Raw genomic sequence first — 18356 nt, 5'->3', positions numbered from 1 at the left:
TCTAATTTTTCAAAATTAACCCCCCCCCCACTACCCCAAAGAGAGCGGATCCGTTCCGGTTATGTCAATCATGTATCTAAGTCTTGTGCTTATTTTTCCAACCAAGTTTCATCCCGATCCCTCCACTCTAAGTGTTTTCCAAGTTTTAGGTTTCCCCCTCCCAACTTCCACCAATGTCACCAGATCCGGTCGTGATTTAAAATAAGATCTCTGAGACACAGTATCCTTCTAAATATCAAATTTCATTAAAATCCGATCACCCATTTGTAAGTTAAAAATACCTCATTTTTTCTAATTTTTCAAAATTACCCCCCCCCCCCCCTAACTACCCCAAAGAGAGCGGATCCGTTCCGGTTATGTCAATCATGTATCTAGGAATTGTGCTTATTTTTCCAACCAAGTTTCATCCCGATCCCTCCACTCTAGGTGTTTTCCAAGTTTTAGGTTTCCCCCTCCCAACTACCCCCCAATGTCACCAGATCCGGTCGGGATTTAAAATAAGAGCTCTGAGACACGATATCCTTCTAAATATCAAATTTCATTGAGATCCGATCACCCGTTCGTAAGTTAAAAATACCTCATTTTTTTAGTTTTTCAAAATTAACCCCCCCCCCCCCTAACTACCCCAAAGAGAGCAGATTCGGTCCGGTTATGTCAGTCACGTATCTTAGACAGGTTTTTATTCTTCCCATCCATTTTCATCCTGATCTCACCACTTTAAGTATTTTCTAAGATTTCCGGTTTCCCCCAACTGCCACCCCCCCCCCCCCAATTACTCTGGATCCGCTTGAGATTTAAAATAAGAGATCTGAGTTACGATGTCCTTCTAAATATGAAGTTTCATGAAGATCCGATCACTTCTTCGTAAGTTAAAAATACGTCATTTTTTCTAATTTTTCAGAATTACCCCCCCCCCCAATAGAGCAGATCCGTTCCAATTATGTAAATAACTTATCTAAGACTTATCCTTATTTTTCCCACCAAGTTTCATCCCGATCCCTCCAATCTAAGCGTTTTCCATCATTTTAGGTTGTCCCACCCCAAATTCCCCCCAACGTCACCAGATCTGGTCGGGACTTAAAATAAGAGCTTTGAGACACGATATCCTTCTAAATATCAAATTTCATTGAGATCCGATCACCCATTCGTAAGTTAAAAATACCTCATTTTTTCTAATTTTTTAGAATTAACCCCTTCCCCCCAATTACCCCAAAGAGAGCAGTCCGTTCCGGTTATGTCAATAATATATCTAGGACTTGTGCTTATTTTTCCCACCAAGTTTTATCCCGATCCCTCCACTCTAAGTGTTTTCCAAGTTTTAGGTTTCCCCCTCCCAACTTCCACCAATGTCACCAGATCCGGTCGTGATTTAAAATAAGATCTCTGAGACACGGTATCCTTCTAAATATCAAATTTCATTGAGATCCGATCACCCATTCGTAAGTTAAAAATACCTCATTTTTTAATTTTTCAGAATTACCCCCCCCCCCAACTACCCCAAAGAGAGCGGATCCTTTCCGGTTATGTCAATCATGTATCTAGGACTTATGCTTATTTTTCCCACCAAGTTTCATCCCGATCCATCCACTCCAAGTGTTTTCCTAGATTTTAGGTTTTCCCCTCCCAACTCCCCCCCCAACATCACCAGATCCGGTCGGGATTTAAAATAACAGCTCTGAGACACGATATCCTTCCAAACATCAAATTTCATTAAGATCTGATAAACCGTTCGTAAGTTAAAAAATACTTCAATTTTTCTATTTTTTCCGAATTAACGGGCCCCCACCCCCAGATGGTCAAACCGGGAAAACGACTATTTCTAATTTAATCTGGTCCGGTCCCTGATACGCCTGCCAAATTTCATCGTCCTAGCTTACCTGGAAGTGCCTAAAGTAGCAAAACCGGGACCGACACACCGACAGACCGACAGACCGACAGAATTTGCGATTGCTATATGTCACTTGGTTAATACCAAGTGTCATAAAAACTTGCTTTTTTTTGTTTAATTTCTGAACGATTTGAATTAATGCATGTTTTGATCTTGGCTCTCCGCACATAAATAATTAAAACAAAATTTGCGCATTAATTTTTTTTGGCTAAATGGCTTTTTCATAGTTTTAATCGGAAGATCTTGAAAGAAAGGAGCGAGAGAGGAGGCCTAGTTGCCCTCCAATTTTTTGATTACTTAAAAAGGCAACTATAACTTTTAATTTTTTTTTACGAACGTTTTCATAAGCACAAAATATACGAAACTTACGAATTAACTTACGTAGCGAACTTCTATATTCAGATGTTTTTACTACGTATATAAGGGGGCCCCCTCTTCGATACCTCGCTCTTTACACTAAAGCTCAAATTTTGTCCCAATTCCTTAAGAAGGACCCCTGAATCACAAAGGCCGTAAAATAAATAGTTGAAATTACTAAAAATACTTTAGTATAAAGAGCGAGGTATTACGAGGAGGTAAACCCCTCATATGCGTAATAATTTCTGCTCGTTTTCAGTTTTAATGCTACTCCTCACTTTCAGTAGAAAAAACTTTTCATATTTATTTTTTCATTGTTTTCTTAAATAATGCTAGAAAATCCTGCGCCCCCTCCATTGAAAGTCTCTTCCCACATGAGAAGTTCCTCCGTGGAAAGATCCTCCCACGTAACCCCCCCCCTTTTGGTTGGTTACCACATAACCCTCTTTTCTGGTTGCGAAGCCCCAACCAAAAAATCCCCCTAAAAACGTCTGTACAATTCCCAGTAACCATTACTATATGTAAACACAGGTCAAAGTTTGTAACTTGCAGCCCCTCCCACGGGAACTGCGGGGGAGTAAGTCGTCCCCAAAGACATAGTTATTAGGTTTTTCGACTATGCTGAATAAAATGGCTATCTCAGAATTTTGATCCGGTGACTTTGGGGGAAAAATGAGCGTGGGAGGGGGCCTAGGTGCCCTCCAATTTTTTTGTCAATTAAAAAGGGCACTATAGCTTTTAATTTCCGTTAGAATGAGCACTTCCGCGACATTCTAGGACCACTGAGTCGATACGATCACCCCTGGAAAAAAAAAACAAAAAAAAAAAGTAAACACGCATCCGTGATTTGTCTTCTGGCAAAAAATGCGAAATTCCACATCTATGTAGATAGGAGCTTGAAACTTCTACAATAAGGTCCTCTAATACGCTGAATCTGATGGGTGTAATTTTCGTTAAGATCGTATGACTTTTAGGGGGTGTTTCCCCCTATTTTCAAAAACGAGGCAAATATTCTCAGGCTCGTAACTTTTGATGGGTAAGACCCATCTTGATGTAACTATTGGTATCAAAATTCAATTTCTTAGAGGTTCGGTTACTATTTAGCCGGGTCACTCCTTACTACAGTTCGTTACCACGAACGGTTTGATACACTGAATCCATCTTGACCAGTTTTGATTCGGAATATGGGTTCCAACAAACTAAACCCAGGGGATCTTTTTCTTCCTTAGATTCCGATTCTGTATTTGGTTTTTGTTTTATCGGTGCCACTTTCTCTTTCTTTCGCATGTTACAATCCTTTTCTTCAATATTGACTTTTACACATATGGATTTGTACAACTTCATTTTCACGTTTAATCCTTTTATACTACCTTTTTTCTTTTTACTTGGATTATTTTTCCAATCTCTCCTTAACAGGTGTGTTCGTTAAAATGTCTGATCTCAGGAGCTTCTTTTCTTTTTTTATGCTGTTTTTTTTCTCCCAGCTCTGGGAAACGGGCGAATATCTACTGGACTCACAATTCCGATTCTTGTTTCAGCACCGGATAAGGTTTCCTGGAGGGTCTGGGCTGAAGTTGATGGACCAGCGGAAGATCTGTGTGCACCAATGATTATTCCAGTATTAGAAATATCTTGACTAGCAGGCTCTATCCTGTCTGTGACAGAAGTTGGAAAAACAAGTCAGCCTCTATAAATATTTGGCGAATATATGATAAAATCAATCCCAGAGTTATGTTGTTGGGCGTCATAGTGTTATGATGAGCGGTTTAGACTACTCCAGGAAAAACATAGATTGTAACAGTCTTACCTCTGTTACTCGGTTACCTCAGTTATTTATTGTAGCAAAAACAACAACCTTTTAATACGCCAAAGACAGATATGTAGCGGTTGCAAAGCGGTGAGAAATATGTTGTGGGAACGACAAAATCACAATACTCTTGTCCCTTCAAAAATTCAGAAAGTCAACTGAGAGTTGAGAATCAGGGTTGTCTAATGGTACCAAACATGGATTGTCTTTTGATGACTGGGTATGGCTATGGAAGTAAGATAAGTTCAGATCTATCAAAAGCTTTCGAAAGTGTATGTCATAGTCGACTTTTTCTGCTCTATAGATTGTGGTGTTAATCTATCGGTTATAATGCTTCTTCGTTACTGGTATTCTAATTCTTTTCTGCGGCTGAAATCGGCACTAGCTACTATTATTTCAGCGAAAAGAGGTTTAAGGTAAGGCAGAATTTTATCTCCGACCCTATTTAAATTATTTATTTCAGGAGTTCTGACAAAGATATTGGTTACCTACATCTCTGGTTTCTCTGATGTTTCATATCTTGCTTATGCTGATGACCCGCTTCTTATAAGCCGTACTAAAACTGGTCTATCTAATATTGTTTCTCGTGTTTCCACTTCTTTTTCAGGTAAAGGAATTTCTCTTAATGCAGATAAATATTAGTTTCTTTCTTTTAACAAAAATTCTAGTAGTTTTCTTCGTTGTAGTGGCTTTACTATCCCTCTCGTAGAATCTCTTCGATCGCTTGGTATTTCTATTACTAATAGTACCCCAAGCTGGTGACAGCGCACAGTTTCAGATATTAATAAGACAATCCAATTAGAATATGCTAAGACTGTTGCCAATAGTGGTAAATATAATAAACCTGCGTTGGCCAAGGTCTACTAAACTTTTTGTGACCATTCAATTCTTTTTGCTTCTGGAATTTTTCCCTTTCTTGAGAAAAAAAGAATTAGAAAGAATCCGGATTAATTATTCTATATTTTTCAGATTTTCGTTGTTTCTCCCTCCTTGGGCAAAAACGGATTCTTATTAAAGAGTTTCTTGTTCCTGATATTACAGTAAAATTGGAAGAACTAGACAAGAAACGTCATATATCGCTCGCATTCTTATTTCTCGGCACCTCTGTCTTAGCAGGTTTTTTTTCAGTCGTAAGTTATTTTTCTTTCTTTTTTTTTCTCTTTTGTTACTCCACGTTTTTTACTATTGTAAGAGTGGGTAAAATTGAAATAACAAAAATAACAACAATAAAGACAGCTTACGTGTTTCTCTACATTACCGTTTTATTACATTCTGTAAGTTGTATTGTTTTTCTTCTTTCCCCCCTTCTTTTATGTTCTTTCTCTTTTGTTATAGTGTCTTTTATTTTTTATGTGTTACTCTGTAACTGGTTCCTATATAATTTTATTTTGATTTGTATTGTGTTTTTATGTCTTTTTTCTTCGTGTTACTCCATGTATTATACTTTTGTATAGTGTGGGTAAAAAATTAATAATACTAATAACATTAATACTTGACTTATTGAAACTTGTGGCTTGGCAAAGGCTAGTTGCGTCAGGTGCTCTACTGGATAGGCGATACTGTCCTTTTGTGAATCCCCGTGTGGCTGATTTGTGGTTGATCATGATGTCGAGGACAGATACTTTTGAGTAGTTAGTCATGGTTAAATTAGAGGCTAGTATTTTCATGTTATTAGTAGTCAGCCTATAATATATCCTTAATAATTATATGGCTTACTGTCTAAGCTATTCATTCTTTCAGTTCATCATTAAATATTTGCCTCGGCTTAGCACGACTCTTGCAATCTGATTTCTTTTTTTTAACAAATTGAATCAATGTCATTTGGTCAATTTCGTAAGCTGCAGCCGTCCCCCTTAGTGTCATGGTCTTTGCTTTAACAAAACTCATATTCTTTATACAAAAAATGTCGGTGGGGTGCCCCCATCCACCTTCCTCTTGTATAATCGCACCATGATTAGAAACTGAAAACATTAAATCGCCGTTGAAATTATGCTGGAGCACCTTGATATACTTTATCAATCTGCCCCCCACCTACCATATCGACTTGCCCTAATTGACAACAAGTTGTTTAACGTAATGTTAACTTCAGAACTATAATACTCTAGTTAATCAAGTCTAAATTAATTTACTCACTGAAAATCACTGAATAAGGTGTAGAGGTAGTTGATGGGTTCCATTGAAAACAAGCACCGCTTTTTTCACTTAAACGTGACATAAACAATTACTTTTCTTTTAAAACCACACTTTTTTCATCAAAAAGTAAATACTTCTTGCGTAACTCTGAAACTACCCATAAAGCTACGTCATTGTACTGTGACTTGTTTTCAATTGCCTGCTTAAAACTGTACGTGCGCAAAGGTTGGAAATGCTCTTTGTGTCAGCCTGCGTCCGTCTCAACTAACCCAACTCTCCCCTACGGTTTGTCAATCTCTACTAGCAATAACACGTCTGATCTATAGAATCAAACAGTTCGTGGTAACGAACTGTAGTAAGGAGCGACCCGGCTCAATAGTAACCAAAACTCTAAAAAATTGAATTTTGATATCAAAAGCTACATCAAAAGAATCGCATTTTAATGCTGATTTTAAATATATAAGTTTCATCAAGTTTAGTTTTACCCATCAAAAGTTACGAGCCTGAGAAAATTTGACTTATTTAGGAAAATAGGGGGAAACACCCCCTAAAAGTCGTAGGATCTTAACGTAAATGACACCATCAGATTCAGCGTATCAGAGAACCCTATTGTAGAAGTTTCGAGCTCCTATCTACAAAAATGTGGAATTTTGCATTTTTTGCCAGAAGACAAATCACGGGTGCGTGTTTATTTGTTTTTTTTTTTTTTTTGTTTTTTTTTTTTTCCAGGGGTCATCGTATCGACCAAATGGTCCTAGAATCTCGCAAGAGGGCTCATTTTAACGGAAATGAAAAGTTCTAGTGCCCTTTTTAAGTGACCAAAAAAATTGGAGGGCATCTAGGCCCCCTCCCACGCTCATTTGTTTCCCAAAGTCAACGGATCAAAATTTTGAGATAGCCATTTTGTTCAGCATAGTCGAAAACCATAATAACTATGTCTTTGGGGATGACTTACTCCCCCAAAATCGCTGGGGGAGGGGCTACAAGTTACAAACTTTGACCAGTGTTTACATATAGTAATGGTTATTGAGAAGTGTACAGACGTTTTCAGGGGGATTTTATTTTGTTTAGGGGTGGGGCTGAGGAGAGGGGGCTATTTTGGAGGATCTTTCCTTGGAGGAATCTGTCATGGGGGAAGAAAAATTAAATGACAAAGGCGCAGGATTCTCTAGCATTACTATAAGAAAACAATGAAAAATAAACATGAAAACGTTTTTTTTTTCAAATGAAAGGAAGAAGTAGCATTGAAACTTAAAACGAACAAAGATTATTACGCATATGAGGGATTCTAAAACTACTTTAGCATAAAGAGCGAGGTATTTAGGAGGAGATAAATACCTTGCTCTTTATGCTAAAGTATTTTTAGTAATTTCAACTATTTATTCTACGGCCTTTCTGATTCAGGGGTCATTCTTAAGGAATTGGGACAAAACTTACGATTTAGTGTAAAGAGCGAGGTATTAACGAGGGTACAAACCCACTCGTATACATAATAAAAAAATAAGGTTATGAAAGTTTGTTACGTAAGTTAATTCTCAAGTTACCTATATTTCTTACTAATAAAAACGTTCGTTAAAAATTAAAAGTTCTAGTTACCTTTTTAAGTAACCGAAAAATTGGAGGGCAACTAGGCCTCCTTCTCCACCCCTTATTTCTCAAAATAGTCTGATCAAATCTAAGAGAAAGCCATTTAGCCAAAAAAAGAATTAATATACAAATTTCATTTTAATTAATTTATGTGCGGAGAGCCAAAACCAAACATGCATTAATTCAAAAACGTTCAGAAATTAAATAAAAAAAACTAATTTTTTTAGCTGAAAGTAAGGAGCGACATTAAAACTTAAAACGAACAGAAATTACTCCGTATATGAAATGATTTGTCCCCTCCGCAATCCCTCGCTCTTTACGCTAAAGTTTGACTCTTTGCCACAATTCTACTTTTTAAAACAATTAAAAGTTTTAGCGTAAAGAGTGAGGGATTGCGGAGGGGACAAATCATTTCATATACGGAGTAATTTCTGTTCGTTTTAAGTTTTAATGTCGCTCCTTACTTTCAGCTAAAAAAATTAGTTTTTTTTATTTAATTCAAACTAATGAATGACAGCCACTTTTCTAAACGATATTTTTTTCTGCTCCTAGTAGCGCCTCAACCCTTGATGTTCAGACCTAATCTACAGCCTGTGAGAATTGCAAAATTGTCTATTCAGATACAGAAAGAAAACGTTCTGTGACCTTGTTTTAGCCAATATGGCACAGCTATAACGTTCAAATTAGCTTAAGTTTTGAACTCAGTCATTTTCTATGTGCAGACATTTCGTCGAGTTTATTCTTTTCTTTGCAAATGAAAATTAATACTTATCGAGTAATTTTTAGTTTTGCATCTTCTTAGAATATCATGGTCGACGCTTCTGATTCTAGGCAAGGAGAAAAATGTAACTTAAAATTAAATTTTGCAAAAATAAACAAAGTGGTTTTTAATTTCCCGATCGATTCAATAAAAAGTGACTTTATCTTCTCTACTTACTTGAGATTTCAGCTCTCCCTCTAGTTGGCGTGTAGAGCCCCATTCGGCAACTTGACGAAGACCGTCTGATGCAATTCCTCCATATTCCCAAACCCTGAAATCTGTTGAATGTGACGCTCCAATAATGTCACTGAAGTGTGTAAGCCATTCGTTATTTGGGTAGTCCTTGGGATGGGTCTGACGGGACCAATGACCTTCAAACGTTACCTGAAAATTACTGTCATTATTTATTTTTTTAACAGAATCCAGAATAGTATATAAACGAATGATCACAAAAAGTCAAAAATAATTTGCACAAGGTCTTACAATTATATTTACCTTTGTTTGCGACAATTTTCGAGTAGCCAATCCTTTTTTTTATACTTCCAGCCTTAATTTTGGAATAAGAAATCAGCCGAAGACAGAAAGATCAAAATTGTCCGTAATATTGATGTCCAACCACTCAAACAATGGAATGAAGGGGACGTAAAATAATTTAGATGCCAGAAGTGAAAGTGAAAGAGCCAAAGAGCTGAATGTAGAGTACTTGTACTTATTGTCATCAAAACAAAGAACAATCTGAAGAATCTCTTCAAAAATCTAATTCACAAATTTGAAAAGGTATCTTTACTTCTGCCAATAACAACAAGGTCATCAGCCTATGCTAGATACGAAACATTAGACACCCGAAAAAATTAAATTGGAGGTATTTAATACTTGAGAAATACATCGACCTATTTTAAACTGACCAGGTGATGAAACATCACCATGTTGGGCCTCTTTACAAGAGATACGCTTTTTATTTCAAAAATTAAGAAATGGGTGAATAGCGCTAATACTCTTCGTTCCCCCAAAATCAACCGCAGAAGCATAAACATCATATCTGCCTAACCTCGCAGATATAAAGCGTCACCTCGTAACCATTATTATAATAATGGTTAATAATGGCAAGTAAGGAGCGACATTAAAACTGAAAACGAACAGAAATTGTTCCGTATATGAAAGGGGTTGTCCCCTCCTCAATGCCCCGCAATATGCTAAAGTTTGACTCTTTCTCACAACTCTACTATTTCAAACAATAAAAAAAACTTTAGCGTAAAGAGCGAGGCGTTGAGGAGGGCACAGACTCTTTCATATATGGAATAATTTCTGTTCGTTTTAAGTTTTAATGTTGCTCCTTACTTGCAGTTAAAAAAACTTGTTTTTTTTATTTAATTTCTGAACATTTGAATTAATACATGTTTTGGTTTTGGCTCACCGCACATGAATAATTAAAACGAAATTTGAATATTAATATTTTTTTTGCTAAATGGCTTTCTCATAGTTTTGATCGGACGATTATGATAAAAAAAGGGGGTGTGGCATTTTTGGTTACTTAAAAAGGCAACTAGAGCTTTTCACTTTTTTTTACGAACGTTTTTGTTAGTAATAAATATACGTAACTTACGAATTAACTTACGTAACGAACTTCTATATTTGCATATTTCTTGTTACGTATATGAGGTGTTTCGCCCCCTCGTCAGTTCCTCGGTTTTTACACTAAAGCTTGAATTTTGTCTCAATTTTTTAAGAATGAACCCTGAATAACAAAGGTCGTAGAATAAATAGTTGAAATTACTAAAAATACTTCAGCGTAAATCGTGAGATATTGTTGAGGAGACGAACCCCCTTATATACGTAATAATTTCTGTTCGTTTTAGGTTTTAATGCTGCTCCTTAATTCCACCTGAATAAACTTTATTTCATTAATTTTCTCATTGTTTTTTTTTAAATAAATGCTAGAAAATCCTAGGGTCCCTTGATAGAAACCCCTTCTCTCGTGATAAATTTTTCCACGAAAACATCCTCCCACTTAACCCCCTTCCCCAACCCCCCTCCTCAACTCGAAAAAGTCCCCTTGATAACGTCTCTATACTTCCTAATAACCATTATTATGTGTAAACAATGGTCAACGTTTTCAACTTGCAGCCCCTCCCCCGAGAACTGTGGAGGATTAAGTCGTCCCGAAAGAAATAATTATTAGGTTTTTCGACCATGCTGAACAAAATGGCTATCTCAAACTTTTTGGTCCTGTGACTTTGGGAAAAAATTAGCGTGAGGGAGGCCTAGGTGCCCTCCAATTGCTTTGGTCCCTTAAAGAGATACTAGAACTTTTAATTTCCGATAGAATGAGCCCTCTCACGAAATTCTAGGACAATTGGGTCGATACGATCACCCATGGGAAAAAAAAACAAATAAACACGCATCCATAATCTGTCTTCTGGCAAAAAAAAAATACAAATTCCACATTTTTGTAGATAGGAGCTTGAAACTTCTACAGTAGGGTTCTCTTATACGCTGAATCTGATGGTGTGATGTTAAGATTCTATGACTTTTAGGGGTTGTTTCCCCCTATTTTCTAAAATAAGGCAAATTTTCTCAGGCTCGTAACTTTTGATAGGTAAGACTAAACTTGACGAAAATTATATATTTAAAATCAGCATAAAAATGCAATTCTTTTCATATAACTATTGGTATCAAAATTCCATTTTTTAGAGTTTCGGCTACTATTGAGCTGGGTCGCTCCTTACTACAGTTCGTTACCACGAACTGTTTGATTACCACGAACTGTCTGATTCATCATTCAGCTTGTTCACCTGGCTTTTCTAACTGTCACCTCATAAGCTACAAAACCTAAAGTTTCTTCTACACTGGATTCCAGGAAGTATAATGCCAACACATTCCTTTTTGGGTAAGTGGGCTTAGCCATGATTTTCGTATTGAGAAAGGTCAAGACAACAAAGATTTTATTTGTATATTTCCATGTTTTTATTTTTTTGCCATTTATAGTATATCCTATTTCTAACTATTGTTCCATTTTATCTGCTTTCTACTGGAAATCATTTTTATATTTCGTTCCAACAGAGTTCCTAAACTATTGGCACACATTTTTCTTTTTTAGCCTTACTAAGACCATTACACCTAGAGCCTTCTAGATACATCATGGTAGTACAAATTATTTAGGGAATGAAATATTATATCTGCAAATGGCTCAGTGGCTACCATAATTTAGTCAGCAGAGTGTCATTTGTACAAGAAAAGTCCCGGGTAAAGTCTTTATTCAGATTACATCAAGCAATTTACTTAGTCGGTCCTTTACTATAACAACAACTGATTAAAATCCTCTTTCCTTCCACTCTTTTGCGTATTTAGAATGCAAATCAAGTGCCAGTTTAAGGAAACTCGTTTATAGAAAAAGTGTTGTTCCGAAGAAAGGAAACATGTCTTTTGGAAATGAAGTTATGTTTTTGAACAAAAGAAAACAACTAGCTAATCAACTTAAAATGAAAATGGGTGCGGTCAAATATCTTTATGGTTTGCTGACAGGATGAACATGTTCGTTAGAAGTTTTTGCTATAAGATAACAGGAGAATATTTATAAAATAAACAAAATCATAGTTTCATCAATCCTGACTTTAACATTAAGAAAAATCTGGAAGTGTGTGCTCCTGCAGGGCATACTAAAAGCGAGAAATTCCCTCTCTTGCAAAAGCTCATCAGGTCCGTCAGGATATTTTTGGCAACAAGTAATATAAACTTAATCAATATCTGGATCTTTGGGCCTAAGAAAAACTGTCCTAAATTCTGGGGAAACACTTTCATCTTCCAAACTATTGCAAATTTATTTCCGTGTAAACTTATACTGTAATTCCTAATAATGAACTGTAGTATGAGTCATGAATTCGTGATTAATGAACTTATGACTCAGCAAAGTATGTGCTTTATTACCCAATACAGTAAGAGTCCATGATCAGCGAGTTTGTGATAACGAACTGGAAATAGGGAGTGACTTGGGCCAGTAGCAACCTTAACTCTAAAAAACAAGTTTTATTTTAACAATATTTGTATTAAAAAAGTCAGCTTTTTATGGTAATTAAAACAAGTTTTTACAACTGAAAGTAAGGAGCCAAATTCAAACAAAAAACGACAAAAATTACTACGTATATGTGGAAGTTGTGCCCTCATCAATACCTTGCTCTTCACGGTAAAGTTTGACTTTTTGTTTCAATTACTTAAGAATGACTCCTGAAATACAAAGGCCGTTTAATTAGAATAGCAAGCTTTTTTAAAAGTTTTAAAAAGACTTTAGCGTAAAGAGCGGGGTATTGAGGAGGAAGCAGGCCCCTTCATATACGTAGTAATTTCTGTTCGCTTTCAGTTTTAATGTTCCTCCTTATTTACAGTTGAAAGAAACTTGTTTTGCTTTTTTTAATTTAATTTCATCTTATTATTTCAATAATGCCAGGAAATTTTGCTCCACCTCCAGGGAAATTACCTTCCCCCATGACAAATTCCTCCATGGAAAGATCTTCCTATGTACCCTTCCAGCCGGAAAAATCGCCCTCTCCCAAAAAATGGCGTTAGCCTGTACTTCCCAATAACCAATACTACCCTATATGTAAACTATGGGCGAAGTTCATAACTTGCACACCTTCCCCGGGGACTGTGGGTGGTCAAGGCATCCTCAAAGATATAATTATTAAATCTGTCGACTATTTTGAACAAAATGGCTCGAGGATCATGGGAGAAGGGCTAGCTGCCCTCGAATACTTTTGGTCGCTTGGAAAGGGCAATAGAATTTTTGATTTTCCATCAAATGAGCCCTCTCTTGATCTTTTAGGATCATAGGCTCAATTTGATTACCCTTGGGAAAAACAAAAACAAAAAACAAACAAACAAACACGCATCCATAATCTTTGTTCTGGCAAAAAAGGTAAAATTCGACATTGTTTTTCATTTGAGCTTAAAACCTCTACAGTAAGGTTCTGTGATATACTGAGTCTGATAGTGTCATTTTCATTAAGATTAATTGATAGTTTTTGGGGTGTTAACCCTATTTTCAAAATTAGGTAATTCTTCTCAGGCTGGTTGTTTTTCATTGGTAACACTAAACTTCATAAATTTTATATACTTTGAATAAGCAACAATCTGAGGTAACCAATCGATTTGGAATAGTCAAAAAACTTTATATAGAGCCTCCTATCTTCAGGGGCTGTAATGCCGCGTGATGACACGTTCGTTCCTTAAGAGTCAGAGTCCGCGCAAAAAAAAAATGTTAATAGAGACATTTATTTTATACCTTTATATAACTAAGTTGATTCAAATGATGTTTGATAGTATTTTGTACAGTGGTGTATAATTTCGCATCAGTTATTTTAAAGGAGGGGCGGTGGATCATTGTTTAGGGAGGGGTCACCTGAAGTATTAAAAGGTGGATTATTATACCCAAATTTTCGAACCCATTGGGAAAGGTTTTCTTTTAACCTTTTCGCATGCTGACCAATGCTAAGTTATCTCTCCCCTGATTTTTTGCCTTCGGCCGGGAGTACAATGTGTGGCTGGGTTCAATTCATCCGACGCCTGGAAACCTTTAGATAAATATAAAAGAGGATTTGGAGGGGGAAGGGTAGAAATTGATCTCAAATCTCCCTTCATTTGAACTGATCCAACACGTGGCCGCCATGGGGTAATAGCTTTCCTCTTACTACAGAAAAACGCTGTCTTTCTAATATAAAATATTACACTCACAAACTTACAGGCACAAAAGGTGAAGATGTGGGGATAAACTTATGACTGCTGTCAGGGAATTCTTGCAAGAGGAGGAGGCTAAGTATTAAGATTAGTTTTTATCGACGTTGATATGTAAATATTAGGTTAGAATCCAAAATATATTTTCATGATTTTCAGTCTGGGTTCTGAGTTAAACATTCTACGGAGCATGCGTGTGTAACTCTTTCAATTTTCTCCACCCTGTCCTTGACTCTGGTTTGATTCCTGCTGCTATATTCCTAGATGTCTGCACAGCTTTTGATTCTTTACTTCATGGGATTCTGTTTTATAAGCTATCACACAATGCTGTAAGAGGACAGGTTCGTGCTAAGTTTGATTCTTATTTGTCAGGTAGAACTGTCCCCATAGATTCCCTTTCCTCCTTTTCGTCTGAAGTTAAGCTTAGCGCTCCTTAACGCTTTGTTCTTGGGCCGTTTCTGTTTTTGATTTATATAAATGACCTTATAGTTGTGGTTAGGAAATAGAAACCACTTGTCATATTATTTGGAATACTCTACCTGAGTCAGCTCAAGAATGGTACTCGTTCGGTACTTTCAAAAGAACCATAAGAATTTTTTTTTAATGTCGTAATGGTTTATTTTTATTGATTTTTTTTTCCAGGGACGATTGACTGTTACCTGTGTTAGAAATTTTTGTGCGAGGGATCTTTGACTTGTGCTCAGCATTTCTTGGGGCTTGATTTCAAATGTTTATTTGGAAATATCTTTAGATCATGGAATAGTCCGCTGTCTTTTTATGGTTTCAGTTTTTTTTTCGGAAGATTTTATTATTAACTTCCTTACAACTTCTTTTGTAAATAAACTAATTACACTGGGTATTTTTTATTTATCTATCTTCTTTTGCAACCGTCATAGATACAAACTATATGTTTGCTCCTGTGGGTGGGGGTGGAAACTATATGATTTATTCTCTTGAATTGGGCTCATAAATATGACGTCAATCATATGATTTTTCTTGTCAATCTAATGTCTTATGTAATTTTGCCTGCACGCTGGTGCTAGGAACGATTAAATAAAAAAAAACAAGTTTTTTTAACTGAAAGTAAGGAGCGACATTAAAACTTAAAACGAACAGAAATTACTTCGTATATGAAAGAGGCTGCTTCCTCATGACGCCCCGCTCTTTACGCTAAAGTTTGACTCTGTGTCTCAATTCTTCTTTTTAAAACAGTAAAAAACTTTAGCGTAAAGAGCGGGGCGTTGATGAGGAAGCAGCCTCTTTCATATACGAAGTAATTTCTGTTCGTTTTAAGTTTTAATGTCGCTCCTTACTTTCAGTTAAAAAAACTTGTTTTTTTTATTTAATTTCTGAACGTTTTTGAATCAATGCATGTATTGATTTTGGCTCTCCGCAGAGAAATAATTAAAACGAAATTTGCATTTTTTTTGGCTAAATGGCTTTCTCATAATTTGATCGAATGATTTTGAGAAAAAAAGAGCGGGGGAGGAAGCCTAGTTGCCCTCCGATTTTTTGGTCAATTAAAAAGGCAACTAGAACTTTTAATTTTTAATTTTTTGTCCCAATTCATTAAGAATGACCCCAGAATCAAAAAAGCCGTAGAATAAATAGTTGAAATTACTAAAAATACTTAACGTAAAGAGCGAGGTATTAGGAGGAGGTGAGCCCCTCAAATGGGTAATATTTCTGTTTGTTTTAAGTTTTAATGCTGTTCCTTACTTCCAGCTGAAAGAACTTTTTCATATTTATTGTTTCATTGTGTTTTTAAATAATGCTAGCAAATCCTGCGCTCCCTTCATGGAGATTTTCTTCCCCATGACAAATTACAAATTATCGATGGAAAGTTCCCCCAGTATATCCCCCTCTTCTCAACCCCTCCCCCAACCAAAAAAAACACTCCTGAAAACGCCTGTACACTTCCCAATAACCATTACTATATGTAAGCATTGGTCAAAGTTTGTAACTTGTTGCCCCTCCCATGGGGACTGTGGGGGGAGTAAGTCGTCCCGAAGACATAGTTATAAGGTTTTTCGACTACGCTGAATAAAATGGCTATCTCAGAATTTTGATCCGTTGACTTTGGTAAAATAATTAGCGTGGGAGGGGGCCTAGGTGCCCTCCAATTTTTTTGGTCACTTAAAAAGGGCACTAGAACTTTTCATTTCCGTTAGATGAGCCCTCTTGCAACATTCTAGGACAACTGGGTCGATACGATCACCCCTGGGAAAAAAAAACAAACAAAAAAACAAATAAACACGCATCCGTGATCTGCCTTCTGGCAAAAAATACAAAATTCCACATTTTTGTAGATAGGAGCTTGAAACTTCTACAGTAGGGTTCTCTAATACGCTGAATCTGATGGCGTGATTTTCGTTAGGATTCTATGACTTCTAGGGGGCGTTTCCCCCTATTTTCTAAAATAACGCAAATTTTCTCAGGCTCGTAACTTTTGATGGGTAAGACTAAACTTGATGAAACTTATATATTTAAAATCAGCATTAAAATGCGATTCTTTTGATGTAGGTATTGGTATCAAAATTCCATTTTTTAGAGTTTTGGTTACTATTAAGCCGGGTCGCTCCTTACTGAATTTACCATTATTACTGAAACAAATGACGTGTGTAGCCTATGCTCTGGAAATGTGCTCAAAAATACGATGGCGCTCATGGGATTTTTGTTTCTTCCAAAATTCAGGCTCTTAAACCTTTTTCTCAAACTCGTGACCTGTGTAGATCGTTTTTTAGGCCAGAAAGTCCTAGGATGCCAATTTGCCAAAAAAAAGAAAAAGAGCTGTTTTGGAGAAAAAATACACAAATAAATAAACACATATACACATATTGCTCATTGAAAGAGTTAAGATATTCAGGGACTGTTGAGGGGTTGTTAGGCTAAATCGAAATACGTTTTTTGTATGCAAGTTTTCAGCAAGACCTATCGTTAGCATCTCCGAAACGGCTTTAAGTAACAAGTTGAAATCACCAGGACATGAGGAGAGGATGCTGAACTAGATCAAAAATACACAATGTGGATACTATTATTGCCACTAAATGTGAATACTGATTACTAATGCTGCTGCTGCTATCATTACTACTGCTCCTATTGCTCCTACTATTACTTCTGCTGTCGTGCCTACTACTATTACTAATGAAAGGGGAGTATTAGTTAAACTTTCAGAAAATGGAGAGGATAGTGTTAGGGTATTAGTTAATCACACTATGCTCATGCAGGTTATCAGAGGGGTGGATTAGGAATATCCCCACAACAGTTTAAGTTATCAAGCTGAAGCTCCCAAAGCTGTCAAAACCTTAAGAGGTATCAAAATCTGATTTCTTTTTAACTTCTCAAGACCAAATACCGCTTACCTCGTACTTCGCTTCATCGCAAGCACAACAAGGCTCAACAATTTCTGGTTGTTCGTCATGGCTTTCTTGCTTTTCTTCACACAATTCCTTCGTCAATCCACCGTCATCAGCATACCAAACATCGCGGCTTTCAATTACCATAGCTCTATGAAAAAATGTAATTAGATTTTCCCTCAGCTAAGAAACTTAGAAAAGTATGTCCAATAACACTTCATACTACGGTTTAATGAAATTCCCAGTGTTATCAAGACTTAGGATAAAATCGAATGTGCTTTCCAACTGGAAATATTTCGTAATTGGATGAGAAATCGGTAGAATTCCTGTGCTCCTTTGTATTGCGTATCTAACAGAATAGCTAAAGTAGAAGTTTAATTTGATCAGTTAGTAAATTCTTGTGAAAAAGCTCAAAGCAGTTATTAAAAATTTCCCTTAAAAAGTGAGTATGTCTCTCATGCATTAGTGCTCCTGTCATGTTGAAATTCAATTTGAATTTTTACCCTTATTTACTTTTCAGAATTTGCATGCATTATGCTAACAAACAAACTAGCTGTGCTATTATTTTCAGCGAAATAGTCACTTTATTTTAATTATAAGCTTCCCGCTTGTCATTGTTCTAACCACTGCAATGTTTCTTTCTATGCACAGAAAAAGAAGCATGAACAAAGGTATATTCTCAATCCCAGGGGTAGCTGAAGAATATTAGAAAACTAGGTGGTGGCTAAAAGCCTGGGTTACGAC

The 18356-nt window shown here is 36.4% G+C and overlaps 1 protein-coding gene across 2 annotated transcripts in view; it reads right to left on the bottom strand.

The window, feature by feature from the left end:
• The window catches only part of LOC136032111 (spondin-1-like), a gene marked incomplete at its 5' end in the record, with an annotated part of 69066 nt that extends 51303 nt beyond the window's left edge, over positions 1 to 17763 (bottom strand). For both annotated transcript variants that reach the window (XM_065712273.1, XM_065712274.1), the window contains 2 exon segments: positions 8710 to 8916; positions 17619 to 17763. In XM_065712273.1, coding sequence (XP_065568345.1) covers positions 8710 to 8916; positions 17619 to 17763 — 352 coding nt within the window.
• Positions 17764 to 18356: the final 593 nt, after the last annotated feature.

Source organism: Artemia franciscana, chromosome 10 (assembly GCF_032884065.1).
Source record: "Artemia franciscana chromosome 10, ASM3288406v1, whole genome shotgun sequence".
NCBI classification, from domain to species: Eukaryota; Metazoa; Arthropoda; class Branchiopoda; order Anostraca; family Artemiidae; genus Artemia; species Artemia franciscana.
Note: the sequence above shows the minus strand (reverse complement) of the source record. Positions and strands in the feature narration are given on the sequence as shown.